Raw genomic sequence first — 12,246 nt, 5'->3', positions numbered from 1 at the left:
ACTAAGAACATTGAGGGTAATGATTGACTAGTTGACGAAAATAAGTGATTGATTGACAGGTTTAGCCAATCAGATTTGGCCTGGAGGGCGGGGCTACCATGTTGACGTGCTGAGTGTCGTTGGCAAACACTGCGCAGGCGCAGACCGGCGGATGAAGATGGTGCTCATCAAGGAATAGTGAGTCTGACGTGTTTCTTTAAATTATCTTTTTTGCGCTTTTCGTGGCGTATTTTCGTCCAATTCATGTGTTATTATAAAGCAGGAAAGACGCGGCGTATTTTAATAAGTGTCGCTAGCCGGATTTCTCTGCGCGAAGCCCACAAAAGGATAGCTTTAGAGCGGGGTGTATAACGGGACACCGGTCTTTCTAAGGCGTCGCTAGTGGAAGCTGGAAAGCTGGCTAGCTAGCAGGGTGGATAATTAGCCTCGTAATGAATAGTCACATAAAAGGACACACTTCACATGTAGTATGTTTAACTAACACCGCTGCTTCAAAGTGTTCCCTTATGAGGTGTAACTAGCCAGTTAGCATCCTGTTATAGCCACAATGTGCCGTAATGTTAAGCTTTGAGTGACAGATTAGGGTTCCGTCGGATTTAGCCGTAATGCTAACAAGCTAAGTTAGCTGTAGCAGCCGCCTAGCAGCTAGTAGGACACTTCCCCGAGCGCGACGCAGGCTTTTGACAAATAGCTGACAATGTTATTAACACACGAAAGTTTAGGCCTGGAGCCCGAAGCGGTTAAGAAATGTTGACGCTGCGGAAGAAAGACGTACGTGCTGCTATTCTGCCCGCACTAGCGTGACACTTAATTGGGCTGTTAATAATACCAACTGTGTGCATGCTGGACCAGGTCATCTTTAATTAAGCACGACGACGAAGCTTTCAAAGGGACATTTTCGTTAATGATTGTACCTGTTGTCGCCATGGTTTGTGTCACGAGTTGACATAACTGTTTTTTTACATTGCATATTGCTTATGGTACTGTCATGTTACTGTCACTTTTGTATTGTAATGCAGAGATTGTTCGTCTTTTTGTTACATCCTTGCCCGAGTTATACATAAAAATAATAAATAATCACTGCAATTTCAAGAGAATATTCTCATCAATTTATCTACCCCCCTCCCCTCTTGTTTTCCCTACTCTAGCCGTGTGGTGTTGCCCATTTCAGTTGAAGAGGTGAGTACTTAACCGGTTTCTGTACTGGAGGCTTTGGTGTTAATCATGCGGCGTTCCAGGAAAACTGGGAGGTTTGAAGTGCTTTGCTACTGGAAGTCTTTGCTTTTGTTTACGTTTGACGAGAGCGCTCAAACCTCGTCGGGCCCAAGCGGCTATTCCATTCACATCAGCTGTCCTAAAAGCAGCGACAGTACTAATCAGCATGATGATTTTTTGACACACTTTATTAACCCCCTGCTGCTCTCCACCCCAAACAGATGACATGCTAAGTGTTCCCTCAAGCTGTATAGCCTGAAGCAGTGTAAGCTTAACAAGCTCTAATTGCCACATTGAGCTTGTTTTGGTAGCGTGAGAGCATGAAAGGGAGACCAGCAAGCTGGGGTTTTGTGCCAAAAACCATCAAGGCAAAGAGCTTTATCAATTGGGTTGCTTATCATGAAATTGGTGTGATGAATTTAAGTTATTCAAGCTGCAAAGACATTTGACATTTTTTGTCTATATAGCATATTCAGACCCTTCCAGATACTAGCGACAAATCCAGCAATTTTTTTTTCTGGACTTTTTGGAGACTTTAATATGCATGAAATGACGCATTGCTCTTCTCAATAGAGGCTGTGGGTACCTCTTCCATCAATAGTTTATTTTAAGCATTTCTACAATGTCTGTTACAATTATATGCACCTAAATTATGCAAATCATGTAAAAATGTCATGTTGACACTAAGGATCGACCGATATATCGGGCCGATATTTGTGTTCTATACTTGAATTGGTATCGGCCGATACGCGCGTGGGTTCGCCGATGTATTTTTCCGCCGCATGATTTACAGACAGGCATCCGCCGGGCAGCTTTGTGTTGCCAGAGGACCCTACAACACACGCAGTCGCGGTACTCCTGCCCCACTGCAAGAGTACATTTTCACAACAAGGGTACGTTTTCAACTTTTAATTAGCCTCTGACAGTTAAACTTAGTTGAAGTATTGCCACCTGCTTTGAAATATGAATGCCAAGTGCATGCAATATACGTGCTTGAAAATATAGTTTAGTTTGTGGGTCTGAAAACCAGGAATGCTGCTGAATGCTTCATCTTTAAAAGTGCCTACTGTTGGAATTAGGGAGCTGTTGATGTAGTTGGAGGCTAATATGTACAGCTGTTACCAACACCGCTTTAATGTCAACGTTGGCAATTCAGTCCCATGGTATTTGGAGGAGTTTCATTCAGCCAACGCCGGGCTGAGGTTAAATGCGTGTCGTGTTATTATTATGTGTGTGCGCTCTCTCCGAGCACGCACGCACATGCACGCGCAGTGATCACATCGATGCTAGATAAAACTTAAACTACGACAGAAATGTTTTGCACTTTGTTGAATATTTATTCCTTTTAAAGTTGATAATGCCGTTTAAATGTGATTGAAAAAGCTGAATCCTACTGTGTTCAGTGTTTACATTTCAATAAATATTTGTTTAAACTTGAGACCTGTAATATTTGTTATCATTGTAATTTTTTCATGTAAATTGAGAGAGCAAAAGCAGTATCGGCCCAAGTAAAATCAGCCATTGGCTAAGGGTGATGGAAAAAAATCGGCATCGGCTCGAAAAAAACCCATATCGATCGATCCCTAGTAGACACCTACCACCACAAATGGATTGCAGTCCTGCGGGAAAGACTGTTGACCTGAGTCTTTTTATGGATGCACGTTGTCGATTGCGTCTTGCTTGGCTTCCTACCAGTACCAAGTGGGCCAGCTATACTCGGTGGCCGAGGCCAGCAAGAACGAGACGGGCGGTGGTGAAGGCATCGAGGTGCTGAAGAATGAACCCTACGAGAAGGATGGCGAGAAGGGACAGTACACACACAAAATCTACCACTTAAAGAGGTGGGTCTCTCCACTCACTTTGGTCGTCTGACACTCCTGAATGAAAAGCGTTGCTCATTGAACTCTTGCTTGTACCTCCGACAGTAAAGTCCCAGGATACGTGAAGATGATAGCGCCAGAGGGAGCGTTTGTTTTTCACGAAAAGGCCTGGAATGCCTACCCCTACTGTCGCACCAGTGAGTTCTGCACCGACACACAGAGTTCATACTATGGCATAGGGCTGTAACCATAAATTCATATCACAATTACTGTGACCAAAATAATCAAGGTTATGATGGGCTCAAATTGTTTAAAAAGCACTAATACACACACTCATACTGGTCATACTAGTCCAAACTTTTCCCACCTAGGGCAGCATACTGAAAAATGAAAGGATGCGGGGGGGGGGGCTTTTTATGCAAGGATGTTTGTTTAAAGAAAATCAACAGCCTGCATCTTGGCTTTATGTTATTGGCGACAAAGCATAGTATTCGTATGAATGAATGCCTTTTTCTCACGTTACACTTTTTTGCTCAGTTTTCCATTGTTGCTGTTTGTTTTTACAAATATTTCTGTTTGTATTTAAAAAAAAAACAACATCTTTTAGTCTTTAATACTTCAACTTTATGCCCCTGCCATCAAGTCATTTGGGATCGGCTCCAGCATCATAACCCCCGACCCGAGTGAGGATGAGCAGCATAGAAAATGAATGTATGGGAAGTCTCATAATATTTCATCTTTATTCTCATAAAATAACTCATTTTTTTAGTTTCTGTTGTTTTTTTGTGTTTGTTTCATGTTTAAATGTCCTTTTTTGGAATGTGCTGAATGCCTTGAAATGACCCCGAGGTTTTGGACACCCCTGGCTTACATGGTGCATGCACAGTGCTGTTTTTTCATCTTTGAGGTTTTGTCAGGATATTTCTTTCAAGATTAGGTCAGATGATGATTATGATGCGGTTTCACTGTATTGTTGTTAAGAAGGGTTTCCCATACTTTGATTTATTTGTGGCGTCCCACTCTTAAAAAGACCTAACAAGCCTTATTTGCCAGAAAATAACAACGGAGCAGGAGGGTTCAGTGTTTCTAGCTTTTTGATTTTGATGCTTTGAGTAGTCAGACCCCTGTGGATTCATTGAAATATATATATTTATTTTTAAATAGCGACAAATCTGGTGAAGAGAGCTTTGGAGACTTGTGACATGAAAGCACGTACTGCTTAGGCTTTGTTTGCATTCCAATTTTTTTTTTTTTGCTCATATGCAACCTGTATATAATTTTTTTTCATGTCATTGTGAACAGTACAATTCCAATTTGTTTCAAATGCAACTCAGGCCTCTATCGTATGTAGATATAAATCCAATATGTATACAATCTACTGCAGTCTAAACGGTCAGGAGAGAAACGTTAAGGAGAGCATGCAAGTGATGTGCAGAGATCGATGCTAAAATATCGATACTTCCAGTACAGGCTCTTCATGCTCTAAAGTTGATCCTCAAATCAAAGTATTGAGATTTTTTGCACTTCATTTCGGCCCTGTTTTTTTCTGTCATAGAAATAAAATATGAGACCAGCCTTGTTTCTTCAATGGCCTTTTTTTATTTTAACGGCTGGTAACACTATCAGCCACTAAGCATGTTCCCTGAAGAACAACATGGAATGCCAAAAAGCAATGTTTTTTCAGCACAGTGCCATAGCTATTCATGTAACAAAATGGAGAGCATACAAGGGTATTCAAGAGTCAAAATGCATGTTGACTACTATAAATTTGTACATTTTGGCAGGGCTGCACTAAAATGAAAGCCTGTGACCCTCAAGGGCCATCAGTCAATCATGTCATCGAAAAAAAAACACATTTTTACTAGTGTAAAGAGCAATACATTTAATTCATTCATTTTCTACCGCTTATCCTCACGAGGGTGGCGGGGGGGTGGGTGCTGGAGCCTATTACAGCTGTCTTCAGGCGAGAGGCGGGGTACACCCTGGACTGGTGGCCAGCCAATCACAGGGCACATATAGACAAACAACCATTCACACTCACATTCATACCTATGGACAATTTGGAGTCGCCAATTAACCTAGCATGTTTTTGGAATGTGGGAGGAAACCGGAGTATCCAGAGAAAACCCACACAGGGCTTATTCTTGAGGGAGTCTAACTGGTGTGGATGAAGCAGTCAAACAAAGACTACATTTAAATGAAATGCTTTATTATAAATGTTTTTGAAGTGGAACAAATATGACAATATAACAAACAGCCAGTCAAAAAAACTGAATTAATAAACAGAAAACTACAGCTTTTACTTAAGTTTTTGGATGAAAGGGTTTTTTCTGTTTGTTTATTTATTTATTTATTTGCTTACTTACTTATTTTAAAAAGGAAACAAAATAATACTCACCTAATACAGCAGTGACGGCGAATTAGGAGAGGACTCCTGATAGTCGCATCTTCTGTGTTTTACGTTTTGTTTTGTTTTTCTTTCATTGCCTTGTAGCTTTCTCTAGCCTCTTCAGTCTTCAAACATCTGCTTCCTTCTTCCTCCTCTGCGTGGGTGAATTTTTTGTTATCGAGGTACTCTGGTATCTGAATTTTACCCGGTATCTTAACGGAAATTAAATCGGAGGCACTACTGCAACAATCTTTATTTCCTTAAACACAAGGAAAAGTGTTTGATGTCGTACTTTTTCTCTTGCTCTGCGTTGAAGAGTCCCCCTTTTAAAAATTTTTTTGGGGGTGGGGGGTATGTAAATTTTTACATAAAAAAAAAATCTGATTTTCACAAAAAAATCGTAATTGGGCATCATACCCTACAGTGTGAATGTAGCCTTGCTTGTCTTCTATTTGGTGGCTTTATTGAAATGTGGCAGCCTCACATAACTGGTGCGTTCAAGGACCGCCAAACAAAGTGTGAAATCGTAATGCTTGACGAACAACATGATCAATGAAACCAAGACATACCGTAACATGTAAAAACAGTGGGCGTTCTAACAGAGACATGATGGCACGTGTCTCCTCTCAGCGAGCAGCGGGTGCTGCTGTGGGCTCCTCCCCCATGTCAAAGTGCTCACTGGCAGCTCCGTCTTTCTAAACGTATTTGTTTGGGGGTTTTGTTTACATCATCCTCTGAAGCTCACCACCACCACAAATGGATTGCATTCCTGTAGAAGCTCTTTGTAAAGACGTGGGTTTTTTAATTAATTTTAATGGTGCTAACTTGCATTGTCTGTTTGCTCCCCACCACCCACTCCCCCCCCCGCCAACCCCGCCTGCTTGACGCCCGCCGCAGTTGTGACGGTGAGTTCCAGTCTTCTCTTTGCGACACGTATGTGCATCATAGTGCCATCTGCCTTCCGGCAAGTGTTGGCGCAGGCGCACAGTTTTGGAAGCAGAAAGTTTGCTATTTAAACGTCTGATTGGTTTATTGGATTTAGCGCTAAGAGCAGGCCTCCATTCATGGTGCGCTCGCTAAGTCACTTGGCCGAGATCATCTCCACCTGTCAGCGCTGATTTGGTAATAATAACTCACCCGTGCGCCTCTCCTGCTCCTCAGAATGAATACATGAAAGATGACTTCATGATTAAGATCGAGACGTGGCACAAGCCTGATAAGGGAACAGTCGAAAACGTAAGTGTGACAATTTCCAGAGTCTCCACTGAATTTCCCATAATTCATCTGGAGAACCTCCTTTATTGGCCCCCGCCTGGCTGTTCTGTTTTATGTCTTCATGCTGGAGATCCACAATTCCATAAACGAGTCCCTTCGCTGTCTCATGGATATACTCCTCTCCTGCTTGCAGGTGCACGACCTGGATGAGCAGACGTGGAGGAGTGTGGAAGTGGTTCCCATAGATATTGCAAACAAAGATGAAGTGGCACCAGGGGTAGGTCATAAACCTCTTGAAAAAAAGGTCCAAACTCTTTTGTTGATGTCATTGCTGAATATCTCGGGTGATGCCGCCACACCGACAGTCATCGACATCACGTGACTACAGAAACTCTTATTTGTCTCGTGGCTTTCAAGTCTGACTTACAGGAACGTCCACCCTGCCCTCCAGCCTCCTACCTACCTTCTAAAGAAGCTCGCTTAGTGTGGACTAACACCGAAAGCATCGCATCCATGCTGTTTGAAATGCTAAGATGACGCAGGATTGTGGTGATTCCCACTTCTCCCAGTTTCTCACACGAGCTGCTGTACAATAATGACTTAAGTGGATCAGCAGGGAGGCCCGGCCTTAAGCTGAAAGTCCATCTGGTCCAGGTGCTCGCCTCCCACCCCCCCACTGACCTGCCGGATTAAAACGGCACCACACAGCGCTTCGGGGGGGGTTTAAAAAATACACCTTTATATGTTTCTTTTTTGTTTTTTTGAGTCTGCAAACTTTTTGAAACCTTGAGTTGCAAAGTGCAAAGTTGTCGGTAACGTTTTGACTCTTGCACCCGCGAGGTTGATCGATTCATGCAAAGTAGAAAAACAGGAAGTGAACCTTAATGGGAACACTTTGGTTTAGACTTGATTGGCTTGAGAGGTCGTCGCAGTTGATGTTCTGGTCACAAGTCAGGTGCTTGCATGCTAATTGTATCCAGTCGCCATACATTGGCCATTACAGTCGCTTGTTTGTGAAAGACACTTTTTGTACACAGTCGTCCCTCGCTACATTTAGTAAAAAAAAAAAAAAAAAACGAATAAGTGACAGCTGTCAGAATTATTGAAAGACAAGGCCACTTAGCATCAACAATGACACTGCATGGAGTCAGCCATGGCATGTCTGACGTAATAGAGTGGGGGGGGGAGTTCTCCTCACATTGGGTGTGGAAGTGGTATGTTTTTGGCTTCTTACTTTGTCATTCTTCCCCACTCCATTTGAAACCCTTTCTTAAGTTTGGAATAAATTAACTGGAGACTAACCAGTTGGCTCCATATGAGCATTGGCCCAATTGGGAAACACTGGCCTTAAGATTGTGTAAATGTGTCTTAATCTGTTTGTGTATCAAAATGTACAAGAATGTTGTGAAGTCGTCTGGTGGGACACATTGTGGTCATCTATAATCATGCATTCCCAGTATGATGGTATTTTGGGATGGGGCCAATTGCGGCCTGCAGCTTGTTTTTTATTGGCCTGTGAACATTGTTGAAATGAATTACACCCAATAAACAGGAAAAGTAAACCTGAAATGTTACTACTAATTAAACAAGGCTTTGTCTTGAAAAGTACTCTGCGGAGGGGATCGGCCTTTGTTGATTCCGTCTTTTTTCACTAATATCGGCTGATACTAATCTGTGGCGGATCGATCAGAGCACCCCCGAATACTTACTTTTCAACCTTTGTACAAAATGAAAATAAAAACAAAAATTGAAGGTGGCCCCCCTGCATCTTTTGATTTTCAGTATGCGGCCCCTGAGTGGAAAAAGTCTGAACTAACTGACTGTCTTTTGATGCCTTGCAGGACTACAAACAAGAAGAAGATCCTGCACTGTTCCAGTCAGCCAAGACAGGAAGAGGGCCTCTCGGCCCTGAGTGGAAGGTACGTGACAGGAGCGCCAGGCTTTTTCTCGCCATTGTCTTACATTTGGTCCTCCTCAGAACGAGCTCAAGACAGACTGTCCGTACATGTGTGCATACAAACTGGTCACGGTCAAGTTCCGATGGTGGGGTCTTCAAACCAAAGTGGAGAACTTCATCCACAGGGTAAGGTGTCGCATGTCCGTGTGGCTCAGACTCACAAGGCTGCCGTTGACCATCGTCCTTCCCTCCCCAGCAAGAAAAGCGCATCTTCACCAATTTCCACCGCCAGCTCTTCTGCTGGGTGGACAGGTGGGTGGGGCTGACCATGGAGGACATCAGGCGTATGGAGGAGGAGACTCAGAAGGAGCTGGAGGAGGTAAAGAACCCCAGGGGATTCACCTCTCTGTTTCCCTCCCCCTCCCGTGCTCCACAAAAGACGCCGCTAGCAGAGCTGTGGACGTTCTCACCAGGCTCAACAGGGCACGAGCCCACCAACGTTATTTAACCCTTTCACTCCTGGATGTCACATTAGATGCGTCAGAAGGGCGACGTGCGAGGCACCTCAGCGACAGAAGAGTAGAGGCCGTCGCTGTAGTCAAACACTAGAGGCGGGCTGAGTAAGTCAACCGTGGAGACACCGTCACCTGCATGGACCCGTGTCAGCCTGCACCTCCGCCTTTTCTTCCCCCCTCCCCTCCTAATCATCTCAGGCTCTCTTCAACCTGTTTCACTCCTCCATGCTAACGCCACACTTGTTTACATCTCACCGGGACACTCTGGGATGGATAGCAGAACAAAAGTCACTTTTATTTGCTAACACGGGGTGTCTGGATTGCGGCCTGGGGGCCATTTTAATTGTCCAATGTTAGTGTAAAAATCTAGATACATTTTTAAATGTTTTTTTAATTATTATAATGCTTTTTTATAATTATATATATATACATATATATGCAATCTATTATAATTATTATTTTAGTTCAAGTTATGTTGTTTTCATTTTGTGAAAGTAATAATTATTCATGAACTTTAGCTTTATTAGCTTTATCAGCCATAGTGGTTATTGACCAACTAATTGCTTTTAGTATTTTTACTGTACAAAATGTATCCTTCCATTACACTTTGCTGGGGAAACACTCCAGCTTTTGGGTGACAAAAGTTTCCCAACGTGTCGACTAGGTAGATGCTAATGTGTGTTAATGTAACATGAAATTGTCCTTCGCCCCACTGACAAAACGAGTTTGACACCCCTGTGCTTCTGCATGCAAGCATTGTGACAACTTTGAATGAACTGTCTTCTGTTATCATTCGTCACTTTCACTCATTTTTCTTTTCCAGCGCCTTTTTCGCCACCCCTGCATGTTCCTTGCATGTTGCTAACATGTCATGTTCCCAGCATCCTGGAATTACATGTTCAGTGTTTGTACTAGACTATATTCTATGGGTGCTGGACTGCAGATCATGGGGGGGAAATATGTAATTGTCAAATTTACATGATTGCTCATTACTCATGTCACTTTTTTTTTTTCATGCCACCGGTGAGGGCTTTTAGATCATACCAACCTGTCAACTCTCCTGAAACTATCACATTTGCCCTGCTTTCTGGCACCATCCCACACATTTCAATAGCTTTCCAAATTTTTAACTTCCACTGAAAATTGCCACACTGGATCTTGACCCAATGTTCGTGAAGGCACCTCGTGTCTTTGTCTGCACTATTTGCTTGCCACACCACCGCGAGGCGCAGGCCGAGCCACCCGCACTTCATTGCAAGGAGACCATTTTAAATTTAAGACGTATGAGAAGTTTGAAAAACCAGTTTGAGAACCTCTGCTGTAGCTTGTAAAGTCAGGCATGCAAAATAAAGGTAAACACGGTTGGCACCACGTGTCCATATCTTCTGGCAGACAGTATGTGTTTAGAAGCACAGGCCAGCAGGTATGATTGTAAAATATCTTTTTTTTATGTTTTTTTGTCTTCTCCCCTTTTGCAGTTGCGTAAGACGGGTCCCATTCGAGGCACCAGTGCTGCTCATGAGCAGTGAGCCAAATCAACCCAACCCTGTCTTGATGATGTCATCGGAGACACGCCCACCACCACCACCACCACCACCATGACCACCAAGAGGAAGTGGCCCTGAGGTCGCCTTCTTGCTTCCTGTCTCACATGATTAATTTTGGGGGCAAAGAGAGGGGCGGGGTTTGACACGATTGGATCCCACTGTACATACCCCCCTCCCCCCGCTCTGCTCAAACAACAACCTGGTTTTGCATAAATGTATATCTACACAGAAAGAAAAACTCTTTGCACAGATGTAATTTGCCTGAAATGTAAATGATAGTTGATTACGACGGACGGGCATTGCTTGGATTCGGCTGTGTCAGCACTGACTCCAATGCCTTTTGAAATTGATTCTAATTAGAAGAATGTGCTTTTTAGACTTAAAGGTCCCCAACAGATAGGTCGACATAGCAGCTGTTGGACCATTTCGTACCAACTCCCCCGTGTATTATATTGTCTATTTGTATTTGTCTACCTGTACTACTCCCACCGCGCCGCATCGTCTCCTCTGCCTGGCACCCTGCGGCGTTAACCACCGGGGCCACTTGGCGCTCACGCATGACACGCCCGCTTGCATGCGTTTAGAGCCTCGCAGGCAAGACTTGATGCGGCGGGCGTGCATCTTTTACGCCACCGCCGCTTGCTTGTCCTCGCTTATCTCCACCACCGTCTGCTGTGCGAATGATGTCAAAGCGTGGCCCGCTTTTTTTTTTTTTTTAAATCACGTATATAATCTCAACGACTGCAGTGTGCGTGTGTGCGGACGGATGAGGCGGCGGTGTTCACTAAAGACTTTTTTTGAGTTTTTTTTTTTCCATGTTTGTGTCGAGGTCTAAGTGTACTTTCTCATCAGCCCGTCGTAGGAACTCGAATGGGCTGTTAGCGTTTTTAACATCTGGTTTTATACTGTATTGCATTAATGAAGTACATGATGTATTCACGTGTGTGTGTTCATGTTCATTCATGCTTTGGCTGTCCAAACACTGCAGGGCATTTTTTGTTTTTCAACCTGTTCAAACCTCACACGGCGACATAACGGTATTTGGATCAGCATGCGCGGTATTTTGTCAGCTGCTTCCCTGTTTTGTCTTTTTTTTTTTGCATCTGATGAGCTTCATCAGACTGGAAGGAAATCCTTTGCAGGGCGTCTCCTCAGCGTTTCACTGCACTCGGCGTCACCTCTGACGAGTCGAGTTATTGTGGTGGTGATGATGGGGGTCGCCCTCCAGACTGGACCTGACCTATTTTGGGTGGGTGCGTGTGTGTGTGTGCGTGCGCGTGTGTGATGCCAGCCAGAGTGTGACTGTGAGGGGAGGAACAGAAGCTTAGACCACAAAATCCAAAATTGACTGGTTTCTTCTTGATAGTCTTCATGGAGAAGCACTTTGGAAAGATGGAAGGACTCAAGTTTGTCTCATCATGAAGACAACATTCAGGGGTATCAGTAGTGAATGTACAATTAGTTTTTTTTTCTTGTTCACAGTTTGCAAGCTGTGACTGAAGGTCTAGACAATGGAACACAACAGAATATCTAATAAATTTGAACAATTAATCTGCCTGCTGCTGTTTGTTTTCTTTTTTGCTTTAATGCTCACACGAAACCTGTTTTATTGTAGTGTGGTCCCATATGTTTACAGTAGTATGAAAAA

The 12,246-nt window shown here is 43.5% G+C and overlaps 1 protein-coding gene across 1 annotated transcript; it reads left to right on the top strand.

Moving 5' to 3' along the window:
- Positions 1–142: 142 nt before the first annotated feature.
- On the top strand, positions 143–12,152 carry pitpnb (phosphatidylinositol transfer protein, beta). Its single transcript, XM_058056636.2, has 11 exons — positions 143–177; positions 1,149–1,179; positions 2,911–3,056; positions 3,141–3,232; positions 6,322–6,329; positions 6,586–6,660; positions 6,833–6,916; positions 8,481–8,558; positions 8,618–8,722; positions 8,793–8,915; positions 10,530–12,152. Exons 1-11 carry the CDS (start codon positions 152–154, stop codon positions 10,578–10,580), a joined length of 819 nt encoding a protein of 272 aa, XP_057912619.2. The 5' UTR covers positions 143–151; the 3' UTR covers positions 10,581–12,152.
- Positions 12,153–12,246: the final 94 nt, after the last annotated feature.

Source organism: Doryrhamphus excisus, linkage group LG19 (assembly GCF_037039965.1).
Source record: "Doryrhamphus excisus strain RoL-2023G ecotype Guam linkage group LG19, RoL_Dexc_Guam_v1.1, whole genome shotgun sequence".
NCBI classification, from domain to species: Eukaryota; Metazoa; Chordata; class Actinopteri; order Syngnathiformes; family Syngnathidae; genus Doryrhamphus; species Doryrhamphus excisus.
This window is presented reverse-complemented; position numbering and strand designations above follow the sequence as displayed.

What these genes read in the sequence shown, in the direction of transcription:
- pitpnb (XM_058056636.2), top strand. Translation starts at nt 152, where the DNA reads ATGAAGATGGTGCTCATCAAGGAATA. An exon ending in ATAAGGGAACAGTCGAAAAC is followed by an intron (nt 6,661 to 6,832) that starts GTAAGTGTGACA and finishes TCCTGCTTGCAG; the next exon opens with GTGCACGACCTGGATGAGCA. An exon ending in AAGATGAAGTGGCACCAGGG is followed by an intron (nt 6,917 to 8,480) that starts GTAGGTCATAAA and finishes GATGCCTTGCAG; the next exon opens with GACTACAAACAAGAAGAAGA.